The sequence below is a fragment of the Delphinus delphis genome, chromosome 6 (genome assembly GCF_949987515.2).
Source record: "Delphinus delphis chromosome 6, mDelDel1.2, whole genome shotgun sequence".
Lineage (NCBI taxonomy): Eukaryota > Metazoa > Chordata > Mammalia > Artiodactyla > Delphinidae > Delphinus > Delphinus delphis.
Genome location: NC_082688.1, coordinates 113,721,522 through 113,743,910, shown reverse-complemented (window position 1 = coordinate 113,743,910; position 22,389 = coordinate 113,721,522). Strand labels below are relative to the sequence as shown.

Sequence of the window (22,389 nt, the reverse complement as noted above, 5' to 3'; positions counted from 1 at the left end):
GGGCAGTAAAAACACTGCTTTGGTTTCTAAATGTCTGGGTGTTCAGAAATTGTTGTATTGCATGTTTTAAAATAATGAAAATCGGTTTCACCAAAGAAAGGAGGGACCCTTAACACGGCACATGCAAGGATGGGTCAGTTCCAGGGAAAAGAGTATTCTTCTATCTCCAGACAAAATGAACCACAGGGGTTTTCTAAGCCGATGTAATCTGTGTATAAATAATGCCATACAATGGATCATCTTTCAGCAAGACGTCTTGATAGTAGGAGACAGCACACCTTGCCCTGAGGAAAAAATGCTCTGTTCAAGTTTAGGGTCTAAAATAGGTTCTAGAATGATAATCTGAGGTTAGGCTGGGGCAGGAAAGTGACTATAAATGAACTATGTTCTATAAAATGCAAATGTGTATGCAAGAGGATGGAAAGACGTGTGAATTTAACACAAAGAGACCAACGACAAATAGATTAAACCCATTTTATTTGTTCGTGGTTTTTCAGTTACTTATGTAGAATTAAAATCAAGCCAAATCATCAGGTATGTTTTATTTAAAGCACCATGGAATTTATACCAAACTCCCATCATGTTTTATAAAAAGTAGTTTAAGTTCACTAAAAGGTACTCTTCCAACAGCCATATCTAAGTCATGGAATCACATTTAAATTAAATAGAGAGAATATATTGCAATGTCAGGATACTGTAATCGTTTATTCTAGCCTTAATAGACTGTTTACAAATTATAACATTGAGGAGAAAATTGTTGAGAATGTAATATTTGATTAGGCCTCACAGAGCAAACATTGTTCTTCAATCTCATATAACATCCTTGCATTTCTCAATCAATCTACAGACTAGCTGAGACATAACCATTGTGACTAAACGATACAAAGAAGCCAAGGTTTAGAGATACTAAGTGATTCATCCAAGGATGCTCACAGGAGAGCAGGGCAAGTTTGATCAGAACCCTGACTCCAAACTGCTTCCCTTTCTACTTCATCATATATGTATTCCCAACAAAAAGCATGAGAATCATAAAATATGACTTTTAAAATGCCCAAGGCAATCTTTTAATTAGTTTGGATAGACTTCATTTTCAAATTTTCTTAAATTTTTCATTAAAGGTTTCACTCAGTTGTTCAAATGCTAAGACCACGTTGTCCTCTTCATTTCCACATAGTTCACGCAAAGAAACACTGTAAATGGAAATACAGATACACATAAAACTCACCCATTCTACTGAGAGTCGGTATCATAAGAAGGGCTTTCCCCAGGGAGGTAGAACTAAGTAAATCCCACTAGATGATGAAATGTGAGCAAACTGAGGAAAAGAATCATAAGGAACATATTTATCTAAAAAACAAAAAAAATCTTGTCAACGAATCAATCAATCAACACAATCACCATGCAGCTCCCCTCCCTGTATTTTACGAAGAGGATATTTGTTGTTTTTTTTTTTTTTGCGGTACACGGGCCTCTCACCACTGTGGACTCTCCCGTTGCAGAGCACAGGCTCCGGACGCGCAGGCTCAGCGGCCATGGCTCATGGGCCCAGCCGCTCCATGGCATGTGGGATCTTCCCAGACCAGGGTGTGAACCTGTGTCCCCTGCATCAGCAGACGGACTCTCAACCACTGCGCCACCAGGGAAGCCCCCAAGAGGATTTTAATGGCCACCAAGTCCCATGTAACCAGATCCCTCCTCCCTTCAATAATAGCAACACAAATCTCCTTCTTTTTTCCCACATTTTTTTTTAAGGAGTCATTTTGTGGGTTTTTTTTTTTTCAGTATATACTTAAACCCACAGGCAACTACCTCTACAAAAAGCAAAACAATCCTCCCTTTACCTAGATGTATGAGAAAATTAAGAAAACAGGGTGTGATAAACAAAATAATGGCCCACAAAGATATCCATGTCCTAATCCCTAGAAATTTATAAATCCTTAGGTTACATGGCAAAGGAGAATTAAGGCTGTAAATGGAATTGAAGTTGCTAATTGGCTGACCTTGAGGTGGGGAAATTAACCTGGATTATCTGGGTGGCCCACTGTTGTCACAAAGGTCATTCTAAGTGGAAGACAGGGGGCAGGAGAGAGTGAATGTCAGAGTGACCTGATGTAAGAATCTGCCTTCCAATGCTGGCTTTGAAGACAGAAGGGGCCAAAATCAAAGCATCTATAAGCTGGAAAGGACAATCAAATAGATTGTCCCAGAGGCTCCAGAAAGGAATGCAGCCTTGACAACACCTTGATTTCAGCCCAGTGAGACCCATTTTGAACCTCTGACCTCCAGAACTGTAGACACTAAAGATGTGTTGGTTTAAACACTATGTTTGTGGTCATTTGTTACAGCAGCAATAAGGAACTGATACACAGGTGACGAGAATGGAGAGAGGAAATCCAAGAATGGACAGTGCAGCTGGGCTCATCAAGGAATGGGAACAGTCAGAACCTGACCTTTCATCAGCCTTTTGTAATCTGTACCTGCCTTGATTCCACTAGAGATCCAGTTTTCCCCTGGTGTTTTCATTGACCTACCGCAAAGAATGACCAGCTCTGTACCCACAATACTGAATTTCCTCCTAGTTACAGACTCACAATTGTGACTCCTGGACATTTCTCCTGAAGAATATTCAAGAGATATAATGTGACACATACCACCTAACTCACTGGTTTTTGTTCTCAGTCCCCAGATCTCATGCTCCCGCTTATGTTTTTACGTATCATTAACTAAAATGGAAACCTTGGTTGTGGAAACTGAGAACATGAGTGTCTAGGGATTCTTGAAGCTTTGGGATACTGCTGCCTGTTGGTCTAAAGTGCCTGGGCTGAGGCTCTGGTCTAGGTGAAAGTTCATGGATTTTGGAATTAGTTCTATTATACAAACAATGCAACAGTTGAGGAGAAGGTCTGCAAAGTCACAGGGGAATTGAAATGCTCAGGGGCACCTTTAAGTATGAGCTCAACATTTTTCAAATTATCATTAAATTATTAGAAAATATGAAATCACTATTTAAAATGTATAACATACCTGATAGATTTAATGGTGAGGGAAAAATCTTCCAACAACTGATAAGCAGCTCCTTCATTTATCCTAAACAAAACAACATTTTGAAAATTAATGGTATAAAAACATTGAAGAATTTATTTCATATTGAAATGTTGGATTGGTCATTAATGGATTGCTTTTGTCTGTCAAGATGTATTTACTAAAATCATTTCTACCAAAGACTCCCAGATGATTTAATCTGTGAGAATGACAATTATGAACTCCAGTCACAAGTTCACAATCAGAGATAATCAGTGAACATGGGAGGCTGACCTTCTAGGAGAAACCCAAGTCACAAAGTCAAGATCAGGAGCGTGGATGGGACCAGAGAGTCAAAGAGAAGGCCAAGTGAATTACTCACTGGTATCACAACTACTTTATTCACAATAATGAGTCCTACTGTCAAAAATGATCAGTGTTTCTCAAGAGGGTCAGAAGTTTTAAATACTTGAATTCACTAAAGATTGTTCAAAATGTATTTAAAATGCACACTGAATTCCCGATGGTGTGACAGAATTCTCCTCCCCCAACACACCCACACACACGTCCATGTGCTCAGTGACTGGGCCAATTTCTCCATTCCCAGTAAATCTCTGCACACTGTTTTGGAAAATGGTTTCCCTGCCAAGGAGTTAAAACAACTGTCATAGTCTCAGTCCTCAGATGTGTGAATTATATTCTTTTCATATACTTCTGTCAGATGATGCAGAGCATGGCATTATTTGTTATTGTTATCCATTTTTAAATATATAATAATCAATAAATAGTACTAAATAAAAAACATCTGTGAACATGTGCAAATATTGGTAACTGTAGTGTAAATCTTTATGTCAAGTGAGTCAGCCTAAGTCTCAAGATTTTGCTGGTCAAACACAAACAACAATACCACCAAATGTATTTTCTCTTGCCCTTAGTCTGTAAGAAAAAATTTCAGTATGTTTTGCATGATTAACCTATACTTGAAATTGTAAGAAGGTGTTTGCCTAATATTCATTACATTCATTTATTAGATGTAAAGATGCAGATGAAGACGGATATAGAAAGAGAACTAGAGGTAGAGGCAGAGGTGGAAATGACAGAGAGAGGTAGAGGTGAAAAGGATAGAGAGAGAGGTAGAGGTAGAGATGGGGATGCTGGGGATGACAGGGATGCTGGGGATGGCTGGGGAGGGAGATGGAGACGGAGACAGATAAAACACACCTGTTGTCCTGGACCAATCCTGTCAAGGAACCGTGTTTATAGAAATCGAGCGCATAAGCATTGAGCTGCATTCTTCTTCCTTGGTGATCAAATTCCTGTGGCCACAGCACAGGAGCCCGAGTGCTATCAATGCCAATGGTGCGCAGAGTGACCTGAAGAAATAGAGCTCTCCTTAATTTACTATTTATGTGTAAAGAAAGTTTATGATTTCTTACATTGTGCTTCATAGTTCCTTCCTAGAATCAACATGTTGAAAGCACACTCTTCACAGTGAAGAAGAGGGTGTCTCTCATCCACACTGAGGTAGTGCTGTCCCAAGTAGGACAGTAGGATGGCCTGGCTCCACCGATGAACATCACTGCCTCACAACGTACAATAAAAATTTTAACTACCCGTCCACTAGAATATAGCAAGGCTCACTAGGAAAGAAAAGCTAACTTAAAATTTTATCAGTATCCTAATTGGTGCAGGAAATACCTTTGTACACAGTGTCAGGGAGCTGGTGCCTTGCATGTCTGGAAAGAAGGCTTAAACTGAGTAACTCTGACAATCTTTGGATCCCAATTACTGGAACAAAAGGGAAGGGGAGGAAGATGGAGGGGAAAGAAAAAGGAAAATAAGAAAAGGAAGAACGCACATCAGTAGTTTTTCATGTCTGCTGATTTTCTGAAAACTCTATGGGGTCAACAGGAACTCTAGTGCAGGGCCAGTGAGAGTGCACACTGGTACAGCTACTTTCTAAAATGACTGGGGAGTAGCTCAGAAAGTTATTATTATTCAAAGTCCTTAGAATATTCTTATTCCGTTATGATCCAGAAAATCGTTTTGACCCCGAGAGTCTGGAAGATTTGCAATCAAGGGGAATTGGTGGATAAGTAAGGTAAAATTATGTGGGGGGATGCAGAGTCTAAACACAAGAGGAAAAGAACTGCATCAAAATTTAAAGCATTAAAAATGTTATTCTTGACTGTTTTTAACTTGACAGTTATGGGTGTTAAAACACTTTAGTATTTATATTCCATTTTATACATTTAAAAGGATGATGCAACGGTTCTATTTTAACATATCAACACTTATCTGAAAATGCAATCTATATCATTAGAAACTATTTAAATATATGATAAAAATATATGCATCCATTTAAAATGCACAAGGGTCTATACAGTTTTTCAAAATTCTTTGAAAACAGGGTGGAGGTTTCTCAAAAAACTAAAAATAGAGGTACCATATGATCCAGTGATCCCACTCCTGGGCATATATCCAGAAAAGACAAAAACCATGATTCGAAAAGATACATGCACCCCAGCGTTCACAGCAGCACTATTTACAATAGCGAAGGCATGGAAGCAACTTCAATGTCCATCAACAGATGACTGGATAAAGCAAATGTGGTACATATATACAATGGAATACTACTCAGCCATAAAAAAGAATAAAATAATGTAATTTGCAGCTACACAGATGGACCTAGAGATTATCATATTAAGCAAAGTCAGAAAGAGAAAGACAAATACCAGATGATACCACTTATATGTGGAATCTAAAATATGACACAAATGAATCTCTCTGTGAAACAGAAACAGACACACAGTCATAGAGAACAGACTTGTTGCCAAAGGGGAGGAGCGGGTAGAGGAGGGATGGTTTGGGAGTTTGGGATTAGCAGATGCAAACTATTATATAGAGAATGGATAAACAGCAAGGACCTACTGTATGGCACAGGGAACTATATTCAGTATTCTGTGAGGAACCATAATGGAAAAGAATATGAAAAAGCATATATGTGTGTGTGTGTGTACCTGAATCACTTTGCTATACACAACAAATTAACACAACATTGTAAATCAACTACACTTAAATTGCCACAAGTTTATTCCAACATTCAAATGGGTTATCCAGCACATCTGAAATGTATCTAGTTCTCTATACTTCATTTTTGACACCACCGATCCAGAATATATGGGATTTACAGCATCTACAGCAATACTGGGAAAGCCTGAAGATAGTTTTATGTGCTCTTTTCACAGCAAACCTCTGCCAATCTCCAGAAAAGTAGTGATCCTGGATTTCTGTATACTGGAACAGGGTTCCTCAGGCCAGGGTGACAAACTGGCCTCAAGAGCACCTTTCCCTGGGTATTTCTGTTGATGCACCTGAAACTCTTTTCAATCTGGGGAACCTGAAGCCCTTGCTAAGCTGCCCGAAAGCATAAATCCAATTCTTTCTTAATGACATTTTACTTACAAGCCTCCTTTTCCACTTACATGGTCTGAAGTTTCTAGATGAAGCAAGCTGCCGTCAGAGTTCCCAGAGAGACAGGCAAATGGAGAAATGGCTATTCTTCCTTCCCTGCAGCTCATCAAGTGAGACACAAGTTGTGAGTCTTCACACTCTTGACCTGAGAAATCTGGCCATAAGAGGTGGGCACAAATCAGCTTTGAAGATTAAGCCAGACTGCCAAGCCTTACACACCTGCTCTAGACCAGGAGGCAAAGGGGAGCCATTCAACTTTCAAGGACCAACACTGTAATGAAGACTGAATAGGACTGATCACATACAGTAAGCAGCACATCCTGGCATAGAATACATTCAATAAATGTTAGTTATTAATACTATTATCAACGGTATAAAATTTTGTATTATACTTTAGTTGCTTTGATCAACAGGTCATAAAAACTAAATTTAAATGGTATCCTCTTTTAGCCCAGAATCGTTGTTATTACCTTGGTCCTTTTTCCCACCGAACTCAGACTTGCCTGCAGAATCCTTCTAGACAGGCTGATTCAAGCAGCCACCATCAGCAGGTTTGGAAATGGCGTATGAGAAGAAGTATGTTTTCCATTCCTCCCTTTGTAAAGCACCGGAGGGCACGTTCACAGTCGGCTCTCGTTTGTGACTGAGGCCGAACCTTCCCGTTCCTTTTCTTCCTCCTCTGGTTGCTCGCCACACCCTCTGCCACTGTCTACTTCCTGCTTTCACGCTGTCCAGAAAGTTACACGGTCCTCCTCCCTGACTTCTTCCAGCTGAGGATGTTACCAAACCAGGAAATGGCTACCCAGAGCTCACCCCTTTCCCTGTATCCCTGTCACCGTTTCCAGTTTAGTTTCTCCCGGAAGATTTCCAGCCAATAGCTCATGAAAAGTAAGAGCAAAGATCAGGAGTGTTGACTACGTGCTACGTGCTGTTTGGAGATAAGTTACAGACATTGGCTTAACTATTTAAAGCTCACCCAAACTAGGTGGATAATGTTATCCTCCTTATTTATCTGTTGAGAAAATCGAGGCAGGAATATGGAGTCCCCTGCTCAAAGTCCCACTGCTAACAAGTAGCAGAGCCACAGCTTGGAGTCAGGTCATAATGCAGAGTTTATGCTCATGACCACCATGCACAGCTCCTCTCAAGGAAGAAGTGACAGAATCACTTCTTGTTTCTCCTCATCTCATAGGTGTCCTTACTCCTTTTCCAGGCTTGTCCCAAACCCAACCTTTAATCAAGATGGTTTATAAATGACTCTATTCAATGTCATTCTCCACTGTCCCTTACTTAATTCTAATAATCATACCGTCTTCCTTGAGAGAGCAGAAAGGATCCCCTTATTCTAAGGCAGACTGATCTTTCCCGGGCTCTACTCTTCTTATGGGATAAAATATACTTATGGCAAGATTATTTATTTTTTAAACTGTCCCACAATGGAGCTAAGATACACTTACCTATTTTTGACAATGGGAGCTGATGTTCTTGTTTCATATCAGCCAGTTTGGAAACAATCAGTAGGAAAGAGGCAAAGTCCTTTGTCACGTTTGTGTTATACTCATCTAGAGCGGCCTTGAAGTCCTCAGGGAGATCCTCCAGAAACACCTAAATCATCAAGGAGGTCATCAAAAAAAAAACAAAAACAAAAAACTGGAGGCCAAATATTTTTCAGAGAGATCTACGTACCATCCTTGAAAACTGAAAGTTTAGAAGAACTGCAAAGAACAATGTAATGTAATTCTATAGTTATCTATCTATTCAGTAATGTAACTGTTCCATTCTTTCATCTATGAAATTCAGGTGAAATTCATTTTTTATTCCTATTTGTGTTATAAAAGCGAATACCTTTGCTCTTAAAAATTTGTTTTCATGCTACTTAATCAAAACTCTTTTAAATAGAAGTATGCCCTCAAATGACATTAGACTTGTGAATATTTCAAAGAATCTAGTGACATGTTTGGAAAGCAAGCAACAATATAAAGTCCCCTTTGTGCCTGGAATAAACCTCACTCAATTGTGAGGGTCTTTAAAGCCCCACTGGATTCATTCTCCTAATATTTTGTTAATTATTCTTCTATCTATATTTTCATAAGAGATACATCTCTAATTTTTTATAATGTCCTTGTCAAGTTTTGATATTAAGTTTAAGTTTTGCTCCCTCTTTTTATATTCTCTAGAAGAGTTTGTGAAAATTTGCTGTTATTCTTTAAATGTTTAAAAAAGTTCACCACTGAAGCCATCTGAACCTGGGTTTTTTTAAATGGGAAATTTAAAAAAAATAATTGGTTACATTTCTTTAATGGCTATCAGATATGAAATTATTCATATAGTCCTTGGTTAGTTTTAGAAAGTTGCATTTTCTAGGAATTTGCCCATTTTGTCCAAATAGTCAAATGTTATTTTCCATTTGATGTACTACATAAGATCTGTAATAATGTCTCATTTTCTTTCCTGATAATTGTAATTTGTGCTTTCTCTCCCTTCTTTGTCAATGAGTCTTGCTGTGTATTCATCACTTTTATTATAAATCTTAACAAAGAAGCAACTTAGGCCTTGCTGATTTCCCTTTTTTTACAATTGCTCTCAATTTACTTTATTTCTGTTCTCATTTTATTACTCTTTTTCTTGTATTTCCCTTAGGTTAGATATTCTGTTTTATTTATTTTGCTTTGTTTTGTTTTCTCCTAACTCCTTAAGCTGAAAAGTCAAATCACTGATTTTTTTCTCAGCCTGTCTTCTTTTCTAAGATGTGGATGTCCCTCTTATAAATGTCCCTCTAATCATTGCATAAATCACATCTTATATTTGTATGTACTCTTCATTATCATTTAACTAAAATATTTGATAATTTCCATTTTATTTATTTTTTGTCTTATGTGTATTTAGAAATGAAACGAGTTTGTTCAATTTTAAGGCAATTACGGTGTTTCTGGTCCAGAAACATATTTCACATATATATATATTACCAGCATATATCTGACAAAGGTACCAATAACACACAATAGAGGAAGGATAGTCTTTTCAAAAATGGTATTGGCAAAATGATATATACATGTAAAAGATTGAAATTGGACCCCTACCATATGCTATACATAAAAATAAACTCAAAACGGTTTAAAGACTTAAATGTAAGACCTAAAACTGTAAAATTAATAAAAGAAAATATAGCGACATTGGTTTTGGCCATGATTTTTTAATGTAACATCAAAAGTATAGGCAACACAAGTGAAAATAAACAAGTGGGACTACATCAAACTAAAAACCTTCCGCACAGCAAAAGAAATAATCAACAGAGTGAAAAGGCATTTCTGGAATGGGAGAAAATATTTCTAAACCAACCATCTGATACGGGATAATATCCAAAATATGCAAGAATCTAGTACAACTCCATAGCAAAACAAACAAACAAAAACACAAAAACAAAAGAAAAACGGGCAAAGGACTTGAAAAGACATTTCCTCAAAGAAGGCATACAAACTGCTATCATGTATATTACAAGTTGCTCAGCATCACTAATCATCAGGGAAATGCAGATCAAAACCACAATGAGATAGCACCTCATACCTGTCAGAATGGCTATCATCAAAAAAAACAAGATTATAAGGGTTGAAGAAAAATTTTAAACGTAGAAAAATTCGAACCTTGTACACTGTTGGTGGGAATGTAAATTGGTGCAGCCACTATGAAAAACATACAAAGTTTTCTTTAAAAAAATTAAGAATAGAACTATCATATGATCCAGCAATTCCACATCTGGGTATATATCCAAAAGGGTTGCAATCAGGATGTTGAAGAGATACCTGTACATCCACGTTCACTGAAACATTATTCACAACAGGCAAGACATACAAACAACCCAAGTGTGTATCAGCAAGATGAATCGATAAGAAAGTGTGCTGCATACATACAGTGGGATATTATTCATTCTTAAAAAAGGAGATCAACATGGATGTACCTAGAGGACATTATGTTAAGTAAAATAAGCCTCACAGAAGGACAAACACTGCATGATTCCACTTACATGGGGGACCTAAAACAGTCATACTCATAGAAGCAGAGAATATTGTCAGGGGCTGGGTGGAGGTGGAAATAGGGAATTGTTTTTCATTGAATATAAATTATTGTTATGCAGGCTAAATAATTTCTGTAGATCTTCTCTACAACATAGTACCTATGTTAACGATACAGTACTGTGTACTTTAAACTACATTAAGAGGATAAATCTCATGGTAAGTATTCCTAACTAACTAAATAAATAAAACCAGAAGAAATATTTTGGACATGGTGGATATGTTTAGTGCCTTTGTTGTGGCAATGATATCACAGGTGTATGCATACGTCCAAACGCATTAACATGTGTATATTAAACGTATGCCATTTTTATATATCACTTATACCTCAAAAAAACTTTTAAAATAAGGTATGCATATCCTCTTGATATGTCATGAAACCAATCACAATATATTTACCCTGTTTTAACTTATGTTTAAAACATACGCTCAGTATCTGTACACATTCATGCATAAAAATAAACAGAGTGGAGTGAAAATTATATTCCCATTTTCTTCTACCTTCCATTATTTTGGTCAGAAAGTCAGCTATCCATCTTATTACTGCTTTTTTCAAGGAAATGTCTATTTCGGCTCTAGCTGATTTGTGTTTTTCTCTTTGTTTTTGATTTTCAGTAGTTTTAGTTTAATGTTTCTTTATCCTTCTTGAAGTTGACTAATCTTTTGAAACTATGGAGTGCTGTCTTTCATCAGCTTGGGAAAATTCCCAGCTATTATTTTTGAATACCCTCCGGCCATTCTTCTCCCTCCTCTTCTTCTGGGATTGCCATTATATTACATTAAACCTTTTGAATGTCATCCACATTCTCATATGCTATTGTTTTTATTTTCATTTTTTTCTCCCTGTGCTACAATTCAGATACCTTTTATTGAGCTATCAGTCAACTCACTGATTTTGACTTCTGATATGTATATTCTGATCAGACAGTACATTTTTCAATTCTGGACGGTCCAATTAATTACCTGGTGAAATTCTCTATTCTCGTCAATTTTGTAATTATCTAGTGAAAGTCTCCATCCTTTCATCAATTCTATCTCTTCCCCCATTTTCTTGAGCAGTCCTTATATTCTAACTTCAATATCTGAATCATCTTCCTGTTGATTATTATTGCCTGCTTTCATTCCTGCTAATTGGTCATATGTTCTCACTTACTCACTTTTTTAGGTTTTATTTTTCTTTCACCAGAAGTGTTTGTAAAAGGACCTGATAGACTTCAAACAATGTTATCTTCCACTGGAGTGAGCTCCCCAATTTTGTGTTTGGCCAAGTGAGTGAAGATGTGATCACCTCAGTCTAAGTAGAGATTGAAGTGGATTGATACTGTTTTCCAGTTTTAGTAAGTCTCAGTCTACATCTGGTGCATCTCTGCTCTTAAGCCCTCTTGGGTTTTGAGTATGAGGCTGGTGGGTCTCAGTCTTCTCAGCCCTAAAAGATTCCCAAAGATCCACGTCATTCCTGTAGAGCTTCACAACCTACATTTATATCTTCCAGCCCTAGATGGCTTTAAAAATGCCTTGAGGGTAATATAAGCCTATGAATACATTCAAACTCTTCCCTCTAGTGGGTTTTTATTTAGTAAATGCTACAAGACTGCAAGAAATTTGGTGTAACACCCTGACATTTCATGCAGATATGACCCAGTGAATGTCCTGAGTTAACACTCTCTCAAGTGTCTAGTCTGTCACTCCAGCCCCATGGAATCACTAAAAGCTTTATTGCTGTGTTGTGTTTTTTATCTCATAGGAGAGGCTCTCTGGATATGCTAAGTACAACTTTGAACCTCGTCCAGAATCAACAAGTTCTTTGAGAGAAAAATCATGGTTGGAGAGTCCAATCACACCTTGGATAAGTTCTTGCCATTTTATAATTTTAGCCAATATAATCCTCATCCCTTCCACAGCTCTCTGTTGCAACAGGAGTGATGGCCACCTAGCATGTCCCACCTGGAAGTGCTCAAATTTCTAATAATCTTTAAAGGAAAAAAGAGAGAGAAATAGGAGGCCTCCACTCAAAATCTTTTTTTATTGTACTTTTTTCTATCATAACCATCTGTGTAAGACAGAGATACTGACTTGTCTTTTGTAAGAAAAATAAGTTTATTTAACCAAAACAAATAATAGTCCAAGAATGTACATGTGATGAAAAAGATATGAAGATGAAAAGTCAGTGACTAAAATTGTTTTCACTGGTCTAGAGAACACTCTGTGAGGGCTAAGAATGGTAACTTAACATTGTGATGTTAGACAATATAGATGAACTCTTCTCTTTTTGTTCTTCTTTGTCACCTTTACCAAGGTTATCTGGTATAATAACCAGCCCTTCCCACTTTCTCAGATTCTAGTGAAATACATTAGTAATAATATTTGATGCTGATTTAATGACAGGGAATCATGATCAAAGAACTCATTGCAAATAAAATCGGACAACAGTCTGTGTGTCAAGGGATGATTTCTTAGATGACTATTCTAATATTTTTTCAGTGAGAACATTATAGTTTACAGCATACGCTTCCTGTCCATAGACCTACTGCAAGGTAAAAAGATGCTAAAAGAACTAGAGATTCAATGATGGGAACTATTAGTTCATTTAATGTATAATTACGTACATTTTTTTCTTTAGCCACTGATTGCTACACGTTTATACAATCCAACAGAAAACATGAGCAGAACTTTTTATCCCATTTTTCCTCAAGGCATTTAATCTTTTGATAGATTTATAGAGGAGACATGTGAATTACAGATTAAATATAACACTGATTACAGAAGAAATTATTTCTATAAAACAAATGAACTCTATATTAATAAAATTCTGCTGTGGAATCATTTACGGTAGGATCTGTTAAATTATCTTAATTATTTAATGTTATCAGAATCATAAATTTTACCTTGGATTGATAAAACTTGAGCGTAGCATCTTGGAACTTTGCTGGAAGATATTTTCTGCCAAACAGATTTGCCAATACTAACACTAGCTTTTCCATAACATCTTGAGAAAAATGTTTCGAGCCTATACAAAATAAAATATCTTGTCATAAACATAAAAAGTGCATTAATCCCATTTTTAATGTTTCAATTGAACAATACAAATTGAATGTTATATTGCATGTTATTTCATGGAGACTAGAAATTTGTAACAAGTGTAGCGACTAGGGAACGACTATCTCTGCTGGCAGTTTTACACCTGTGCCTCCTTTTTCCTTCTTGCCGCTCCCCCTCTACTTCAGACTCTTGTAACTCCAACCAAAGACCCTTGTCCCCTTACCTGGGACCTTCCTCTTTAGTCTATGATTGGTTTTCTTAAGCATTTAATGATCATGACCTCACCTCCTCAAAAGCCTCTGATCGCATCTCAATGCCTCATAAACAAAATCCAATCTCCTCGGCCAAGCACGTAAGGGTTTCCAAAACTAACCCACAAATAACCCCCCAGCCCCCTCCCCTCCCCTCCCTGCCACTCATGTTAATATACTGTCAACCCCAACACAACATGGTAAAGCAACTATACTCCAACTATATATATATATATCCCATCAACCTGACTCATTCCCATCCTCCACAGCACGTGACTGTTACATGGTCGTGTTAAAAAGTGCCACCTTTAATAACTTGCTCATATTCGAATCTTGGCTCAAGACTTACAATATTTAGGTTTTGTGACCATGGCAATTTGTCTAACTTCTCTGTTTCCTCATGTACAAAATAGCAACGTCCATATTATCTACCTCATAAAGCTTCTGTCTCCATGTTTATAACCGCACACACCTCCCTACACACACACACACACACACACACAGCAATAAACACAACTGCACTTCTTGTTGCCTGAAATTATTTCTCCTCTTACAGAGCTTCTGGGAGACAGAACTTCCTGAGGATCCTTGTTTCACAGAACAATGCACATTCAGAGCCTAGTGACGCTGTGTAAAACAGAGTGTTCCTGCCAGTTAACAATGGAAGATAAAGCGAAGTTATGCTGTGAAAGGCAAGAAAATCACCAGGCATCAGGAACTACAACGAACTTAAGCACAGAGACAGAAATATTTCTTTTAGGGACATAGTTTAAAGATCTATGGTTTAGTTATAAAAATCAAAGGCTTTTATAAAAACTGCATTGAATGAAACATTAGATGGGCTTTACAAATGGAATTCACAAAAAATGTACACAATTTGACAAAAGCAAATCTGGGGGAAAACAAGTTTCTAGATCATGCAACTAATATGGTATCAGCTATTTAAATACACTATAGGATTATATTCAAAGAAAATATGATTGGAGGAAAATATTCACAAATATCAACAGTGAGTATTTTTTTAACATGATGGTTTCCTATACCCTTTCCTCCTATGATGAGCATATATTACATTTAATTAGAAAAATATTTACCAAAAAATCATATATTAATATCTCTGAATCCTGGAATCAAGGCATCTCTCAAGTTAATAAGAAGTTGTTATTTTTAAATAGTTGCCACAAAATATGGCTTTCTCCTATGTAATCTATATTAGTAGGTATATAAAACTTTATTTTATCTAATTTGGTATCTCCAAATTATCTACATATTAACTTGCATTTTCTTTGTAGAAAAAAAAGATTTCCTGAAGTGTTAGCTCCACTATAGCATCTTTGCTGTTTTTAGACCATACGTATGAAACGTCAAGCTTACCTTTCCTGGTTGGCTGACAGAGATTATGGAAAAGGCCTCTTACAAGAAAACTGACGAAAACAAGATTGGAAGGCTCGTGATAATGCAAATGTGACACAAGTCCAGCAAAGCCTGTAGGATTACCTTCTTGATCTAAATAGCCCTAAAGAACAGACATAATTTATTAGTTTGACTCAACTCAACCACATACCTTAATTAATAGACAGCTTATTAAGTGCCAGTTTAAAACAGTACTTAATACTGAGAACTAAAACATGGCTGCCATGACAGTAAGCAAAAGATGTTGCAGCCATCAAGCCATCACATTCCAGCAGCCTGGATGGTGAGCCCTGAGGGAGCTCAGGATGGAGACAGGCTGCTCCACCATCAAGCCCTCAGCCACTGCAGCCCCCGCAATGGTGCACCTGAGAACACTCAGGATGGGAAAGCACAGGACACTGGCCCCAGAGAGCTGAGGTGCACATCAAAGGAATGATTCCAGTGAGCCCAGACTCTTGCATCTTCCCATACACAGAAAAGCGCTAAATTCCTTAACTTGAGATGTCTGGCTTTCTTTAATGAACAGTCATCTTCTGAAGTTCTGACTACCTGGTCTTTATTGCAAAAACCCCTATATATCCTAGCTCCTCCCTTGCCTCTTGGGAGCAGTCCCTCAAGTGTTATTTGAGATGCTATGTCCTGCTTGAAGTCCTAAGAATGTCCACCGAATAAAACATAATTCTCAACTTTCAGGTTGTGCTTTTTTTTTTTTCGGTCCACAATACCAACATAAGAGAGATTAGTACTCATTACCTGGCCCACTTTGATAATTAAATCAACTGTAAGTAGTAGGAATCCTTGGCTATAACCTTGGAAAGACTGGAATTAGTTCAAGATGATGAGAAACAGAGATGGTACCGATCCTATCTCACAAAAAGGCAAACACGGTCCTACCTCCTTGACCAGGAATTGCACGGAGAACAGAAAGTACAGTTTCAGCATCTCCAGCGCCCGGGGCTGCTTGAAGGAGATCAGTGAGTGCTTGAGCACCGACAGCACCTGAGGAGAGGAGGATGTTAATTCACACTGTGCTCCTGCTGAGAAATACACTCCTGGATGACAAGAGAGGTGCACTGGAATTTAACATTTTTTCCTGCATATCACGATGCTTTGGCATCTTAAAACCCTTGCTGGCTGGGGAGAGACTGATACTCCCAGGGCTACTTCCTCAAGGTAATAACAACTTGACAAAGCTTGCTTTCCTCTACAAACCAACCAATGCCGACTTTACGCCCCACCTGCTGCCTTACCTGAATCTCACACACCAAGCCAATATTCCCCTGTCCTAAAGCACCCCAGGTGCTAGGCAAATAGAGACCACCGCAGCTCCCAAAGCCCACCCGAATGATTCCAACTACCCAGTCCCAAACTATTTACTCTGAGATGCCTTGCCCTTCCCATGGGCCCTCTCCCTCCACTCGTGGCTCTTGCCTCCCGACCATCCTGGGGTCTCGTGAAGCCCTGCATGGTGCACCCTGCCTGCATTTCTAGGACCTCTTGAGTTTCTACTTTGTTTCCCTGAGCCTCTCGTCTGTCTCCTCCTGTGGCCACATCCGACTGACCAGCTCATAAAAGAATATAAAACAATCAAATAGATATTACTAATATCCATTTTACCCCACAGATACCAGAGCCACCTAAGATTCAGTGCGATTTCACATTTTACCATATTCTTACATGGCACGCCCTTCCCCTAACAAAACGGAACATATAAAACCGAATCACTGGAAATGAAACATGTTGCCAAATAACCTGGTAATATATGTGGATCCAGTTTAAGAGCTTACAATCTTGGGTTGTTCTGGAAGAAAATACGATATTATTGATACATTTTCCCATGTCCTGCAGTATCGTTGCAAAAACGATGGAATCACGTTGATTAAGGTCAAGGTAATAAAAATATTGAGACAGTAAAACAGCATCGAGGTAACAGTTCAGATATCTTCCAACTGCCCACTACAACGTTTATGAGGTTCAAGTAAAAGGAGAATTTCCCAACATCACCGAAATTAAACGTGGCTGCCTTTAGGCCTGAGAGTTCATAGTACCTGGGAAGAATCTCTAGTCAATGTAAGGCCAGGGGACTAGGAGGGAGAAGGAAGGAAGGGAGAGGGGCAGGGAGGAAGGGAGGGAGAAGGAAGGAAGGGAGAGGGGCAGGGAGGGAGGGAGGGAGAAGGAAGGAAGGGAGAGGGGCAGGGAGGGAGGGAGGGAGGAAGGGAGAAGGGCAGGGAGGGAAGGAGGGAGAAGGAAGGAAGGGAGGGGGCAGTGGAGGAAGGAGGGAGAAGGAAGGAAGGGAGAGGGGCAGGGAGGGAAGGAGGGTGAAGGAAGGAAGGGAGAGGGGCAGTGGGGGAAGGAGGGAGAAGGAAGGAAGGGAGAGGGGCAGTGGGGGAAGGAGGGAGAGGGGCAGTGGGGGAAGGAGGGAGGAAGGGAGAGGGGCAGGGAGGGAAGGAGGGAGGAAGGAAGGAAGGGAGAGGGGCAGGGAGGGAGGGAGGGAGGGAAGGAGGGAGGAAGGAAGGAAGGGAGAGGGGCAGGGAGGGAGGGAGGGATAAGGAAGGAAGGGAGAGAGAGGGGCAGGGAGGGAAGCGGGGAGAAGGAAGGGAGAGGGGCAGGGAGGGAAGGGGGAGAAGGAAGGGAGAGGGGCAGGGAGGGAAGGGGGGAGAAGGAAGGAAGGAAGAGAGAGGGGCAGGGAGGGAGGGAGGGAGAAGGAAGGAAGGGAGAGGGAAAGGGAGGGAAGGAGGGAGAAGGAAGGAGGGGATGGGGTGTACCATCCATCACCTCTACTTTGGGGTGATACGTTTTCAGGGAGCCAAAAATGCCCTTTCCTACAACTTCTCCTCTCTCTGGCTCTACATTTAGAGCAACAGGCAGGAAACAGCAGAGTAGTAGAGGGTGAGCGACCTCTGGTGGTTCACTGTAACTCCGGAGATGCAGACCACGTCACTAAAGTCTCATTACGACAGGAAGAGTTCTGACTGCGGTGCCTACTGCAGTTCGTGGTGACGAATGGCCTCCACAGGACCAATCTGTGGACCAGTCTGTCAGTGACATTGGCAGAAGATGAACTTTCAGTCCAGAAAGCTACATAATTTGAAAATACGCTAAATGCTGAGGTTTGGACCAAAAGCTATTCATCTAGCTTCACATTTAAAAGGGTATTTAAACAGCACTGAAGTGAGCAGACAGTGAAACCAAAAGAAAAATCATGCACCCTCTTTCTTGGCAAACCACCAGATTTGAAGGGATGTACTTTCCTTCAAAAGTGAGAGAATAGACAAACCCACAAGAGATCAGTTCTTTTAAGAAAATAGACCAACTTCCTAAAATTATTCAGTCATGCTACAAGTATTTATTGGGTGTCTGTACCAAGAATTAAGACAAAAAAACAACTTTGGCCTAGGGTGCTTACATTCCAGTGGGAAATATAGAGAAAATAAACATGATAGAGATGGTAGATATTGACAGAGACAGAGATTTGCAGCTGTGTAAGGCGTGGTGTGTGCTATGTATAAATGAGCAGGGGTCACAGTCGGCACGGCAGACGGGGGTCCATCGACAGCGCAGGAGGAGTGGTGGCAGCAGGCTAACAGCAGAGCAAGAAACTGAACAAGATGGAAGAGTGAGACTGTGCACACATCTGGGGGAAGGTTCTGGAAGCAGCAGAAACAGCAAAGCTGTGCCCCTCGGAGTGTTACGTGCCTACTGTCGGAGGAGCGGGTAGTGGGCTCGTGTAGGAGAGCAGGACGTGGTGAGTCCAACAAGGGATCATGGGACCAGGCTCTGTAGAAACTTACAGACCATCACAAGAACACTGGCTTCTACTCAAAAGTAATCTGACCTATGAAAATGGGTTTTTTTAGAAAAACGTATTTTGGAAAAATTCTTTGGCATCCTCAATGGAGGCCAAAAGATACGACCTCTTATGAAACAAGGCACAACCGCATAAGGTAAATGGACAATATAAATTGACATTTAAAAAATAATACATTATTATGATATGAAAGGGTGACATCGGAAGCAGTGCACAATCTCGGGGAAACAAGTCCAGCAGCAGAATGAACATCCACACGGTGTCCCTAAGGAGAAGATCTGAAACTTGAGAGAGTGCATCAGAGACGCAGGAGATAAACTCAAGTGTTCTCTCATAATGAAGAAAAACAACAGCGGAGAACAGGAAAACGACTTTTGATTTTAAAAGTTATAACTTTTTCTGGAAACTGAACAAATCAAAACGGAAGCAAATATCAAAGATCTAACTTAAGAAATCTTTTCTTAGTTCCAGAATGATCTGAGCCCTGCACAATGCAAAGGTTCTTAACACTACTGAATTGTACACTTAAAACCAGTTAAGATGGCAAATTTAATGTTACATGTATTTTACCGCGATAAAAACTTCTGAGCATGAAGACTGAAAGTTTTCATCATGTAATAACTAAAACATCAATAAAACATAAAAGGAAAGACACACAAGATAGAAAATCCTGGGGAAAAGAATTTAAATATACAGACTTTTTAAAATACTCATATAATTACATAGGCAGAAAGAAATAAACTATAAGGAAACAGGAATTAGCACAGTTCCTCTAGAGGAGATTTCAAGAGTCTGTTCCTCTATGACAGTAAATGCCAGAGGGCAGTGAAGTGATTCTAGCTTGATGTGATAAGTAAAAAGAATATTCCAAGAAATTTATGCCCACACTTGAGTCTTTTATGTGTGAAGGTTACCGAGAGAGCTCCTCACACAGGCCAAGGCAAAGAAGACCAGCGACTCAGAAAACCTTTTTGAAAAAAATTAAAAAGTTTGCAAGAAGACGTATGCTTCTCTCCTGTATAGAGGTAAAAGATAAGAACTCAAACATGGGGAAGTTTTGGTCTAAAATGATAGGCACCTGGTCTGTAGGAGCGTCAACAACATGACAAGAGGCTGCTCATCACAAAAGTCCTGGAAGAATCCTCACCGTGGCAAACAGGATCCAAATTAGAGGGCAGGCGAATCAATATACAAACCCAGGGAGGAATGGGTCCCTTTCACAATGCATCTTCATAAGGATGAAACCAAATATTTAATTACGAATTTTAAATTTCTCATTGTGGGATTAGACTCAAAATATTTATCTCAGCAGAAAACTTCACGGTAAGTTTATAACCACAGTCTTAAGTCCAACTAAATATAAATATATCTTTGCAAGGAACAAAATACACACCTACAATTAGAAATATGACTGAAAAAAACAGCAAAATGAGAATGTGACTGTTTTTGGAGAGTCAAACTAGGTGTAGGTGCTTTTTTTCTTCCTTCAACTTTCTGCATTATCCAAATATTCTTTGATGAACTTGGGTTACTTTTTTATGAAAAATAAGCCCTTTTATTACAAAATCATAAACACAAATCTTTTTGTAACCCAGATCTTTTAAAATCCATAGCTAGCACCCTTCACTCCTATGGGGCAATGTTTATCATACGTGAAAATAGTAATCTGGGGGCAACTCCAAATGCCCATTGGCCATAAATTCTATGATTGACAGAGACAACAAAACTAATTATTACTCTCCCCACCCACCCCCAGTTCTCTACCAGCCAAGACACTAGCAAGCATTAAAGACTGGTGACTCCAAGAAGCTATCACTACAGATGTAAAAACGAGCCCGGCCAGTAATGGAGACTCAGCCCCAGAAACCATCCCACAGTACCTTTGCCTTAGCGTCCTCGGGGTCATCTGCCTTGGAAGCCAGAAGCATGAGTCTCAGGATCAGGGAGATGCTGAGAGGGAACTGCCCTCTCAGTTCAGGGACGTTGGATTTGATGAGCTTTTCGATTTTAGGGAGTGGAATACCAAAGAAATACACATCTCCCCCCAGGTCTTGACCTCGTCGTCCGGCCCGTCCAGACATCTGCAAACAGAATAGAAGCACAAAGTAAATCTTTCCTGAACAGTTTCTCCATCACAGTATAAGAACTGAGCCTTTTATACTGCATTAGAGCAAGTACACTGTGAAGATGTCCAACCGTTACAGAACTGAGACTAAAATCCAACTGGGTGCCAGGCAGGAAATTCACCGTGGCTGAGACAGAGGTGAAAATGAGACATTCGTCATCCTGATGTGCTTATTTCAGTCCCAAAACTGTGCTAGATTTTTGTATACTGATATACAGCAAGAAGAAAAAAAGACGAGACCCTGGCTTCCAGTTCACTTACAGCTGAACTTACAAGTCTTCCTCTCTTCCTTCCCACCCCCCTCCTTTGTCCCTTTTCTCTCTCTCCCCTACACACATGTGTGCTGAGTGACAAATCACCATAAAAATTGTGCACAAACCGAGACGCAAGAGTGAGATAAAATTCAGAAACGCTACTTGTACAAAGGAAGTTAAGAACAAACTCTTTACAGTAGTTATATTAGTTCTCCTTCGGTAAGTGCTCAGAATGTGCTAAGTCCTTTACACCTTTTTTATAAAGACCCTACAACCACTACCCTATGAGGAGAGTGTAATCATTGTCTGCATTTTACAGTAGAGTAACTGGGGCTTGGGAAATAAGAAAGTCACTGTAGGCAAACACCAAGAAGTGAAAGACCCAGGACTCCAACCTTGGCATTTCCACTGCCAAGTTCACCATCCATGACGCCGGCCCCAGACCCCTAAATGAGAGATTCCCAAAGATGATATGGGGGGAGGGTTCATGCCCAGAACAGCAGCAGAAGGAGAACTCCGAAGGACAGAGGTTGGTAAAATGGAGGAAAAACTAAGGATGTTGTATTGGGTAGGAACAAGGCCCATCAGGGAATAGAAAGGAAGTGTTCTGTGAGGAAGTGGGGTGGGGGGGCACTTGGATAAAACCTGTAAGGTTGGCTGACAGATGTAGCAGAAATATTCACCAAGTGATCCTGAGCAGGTAAACCGTCTGCGTTCAGGACACAGTGGAGTCAGGAGACCTGAAAATTAGGAAAACTGTTTAATGACTACAAGCTCAAAATGTATGATGAAAGACGGTGGAAATGGAAATTGCAAGGCCAAAATCAAAACCACTGGAGGAGAATAACAAAGTCGGCTTGGTAGTACAGTGCACAGCAGGGGCAAAGACAAGAGAAGCATGAAAGAGAACCCCAGGGCGTAAACTCAGGGGCAA

General features: G+C 39.5%; 1 protein-coding gene across 1 annotated transcript in view; it reads right to left on the bottom strand.

The window, feature by feature from the left end:
* Window positions 1-480: 480 nt before the first annotated feature.
* LOC132427738 (probable ATP-dependent RNA helicase DDX60) overlaps window positions 481-22,389 on the bottom strand; it is a 79,443-nt gene continuing 57,534 nt past the window's right edge. Inside the window, exons 29-37 of the mRNA XM_060015382.1 lie at window positions 20,957-21,157; window positions 16,163-16,267; window positions 15,230-15,371; window positions 13,451-13,572; window positions 7,953-8,100; window positions 6,507-6,649; window positions 4,243-4,394; window positions 3,025-3,087; window positions 481-1,190 (exon numbers count right to left, since the gene is read on the bottom strand). Of these exons, the coding sequence (XP_059871365.1) occupies window positions 1,091-1,190; window positions 3,025-3,087; window positions 4,243-4,394; window positions 6,507-6,649; window positions 7,953-8,100; window positions 13,451-13,572; window positions 15,230-15,371; window positions 16,163-16,267; window positions 20,957-21,157 (1,176 nt within the window). The 3' untranslated portion in view covers window positions 481-1,090. The remainder of the gene's footprint in view (window positions 1,191-3,024; window positions 3,088-4,242; window positions 4,395-6,506; window positions 6,650-7,952; window positions 8,101-13,450; window positions 13,573-15,229; window positions 15,372-16,162; window positions 16,268-20,956; window positions 21,158-22,389) is intronic.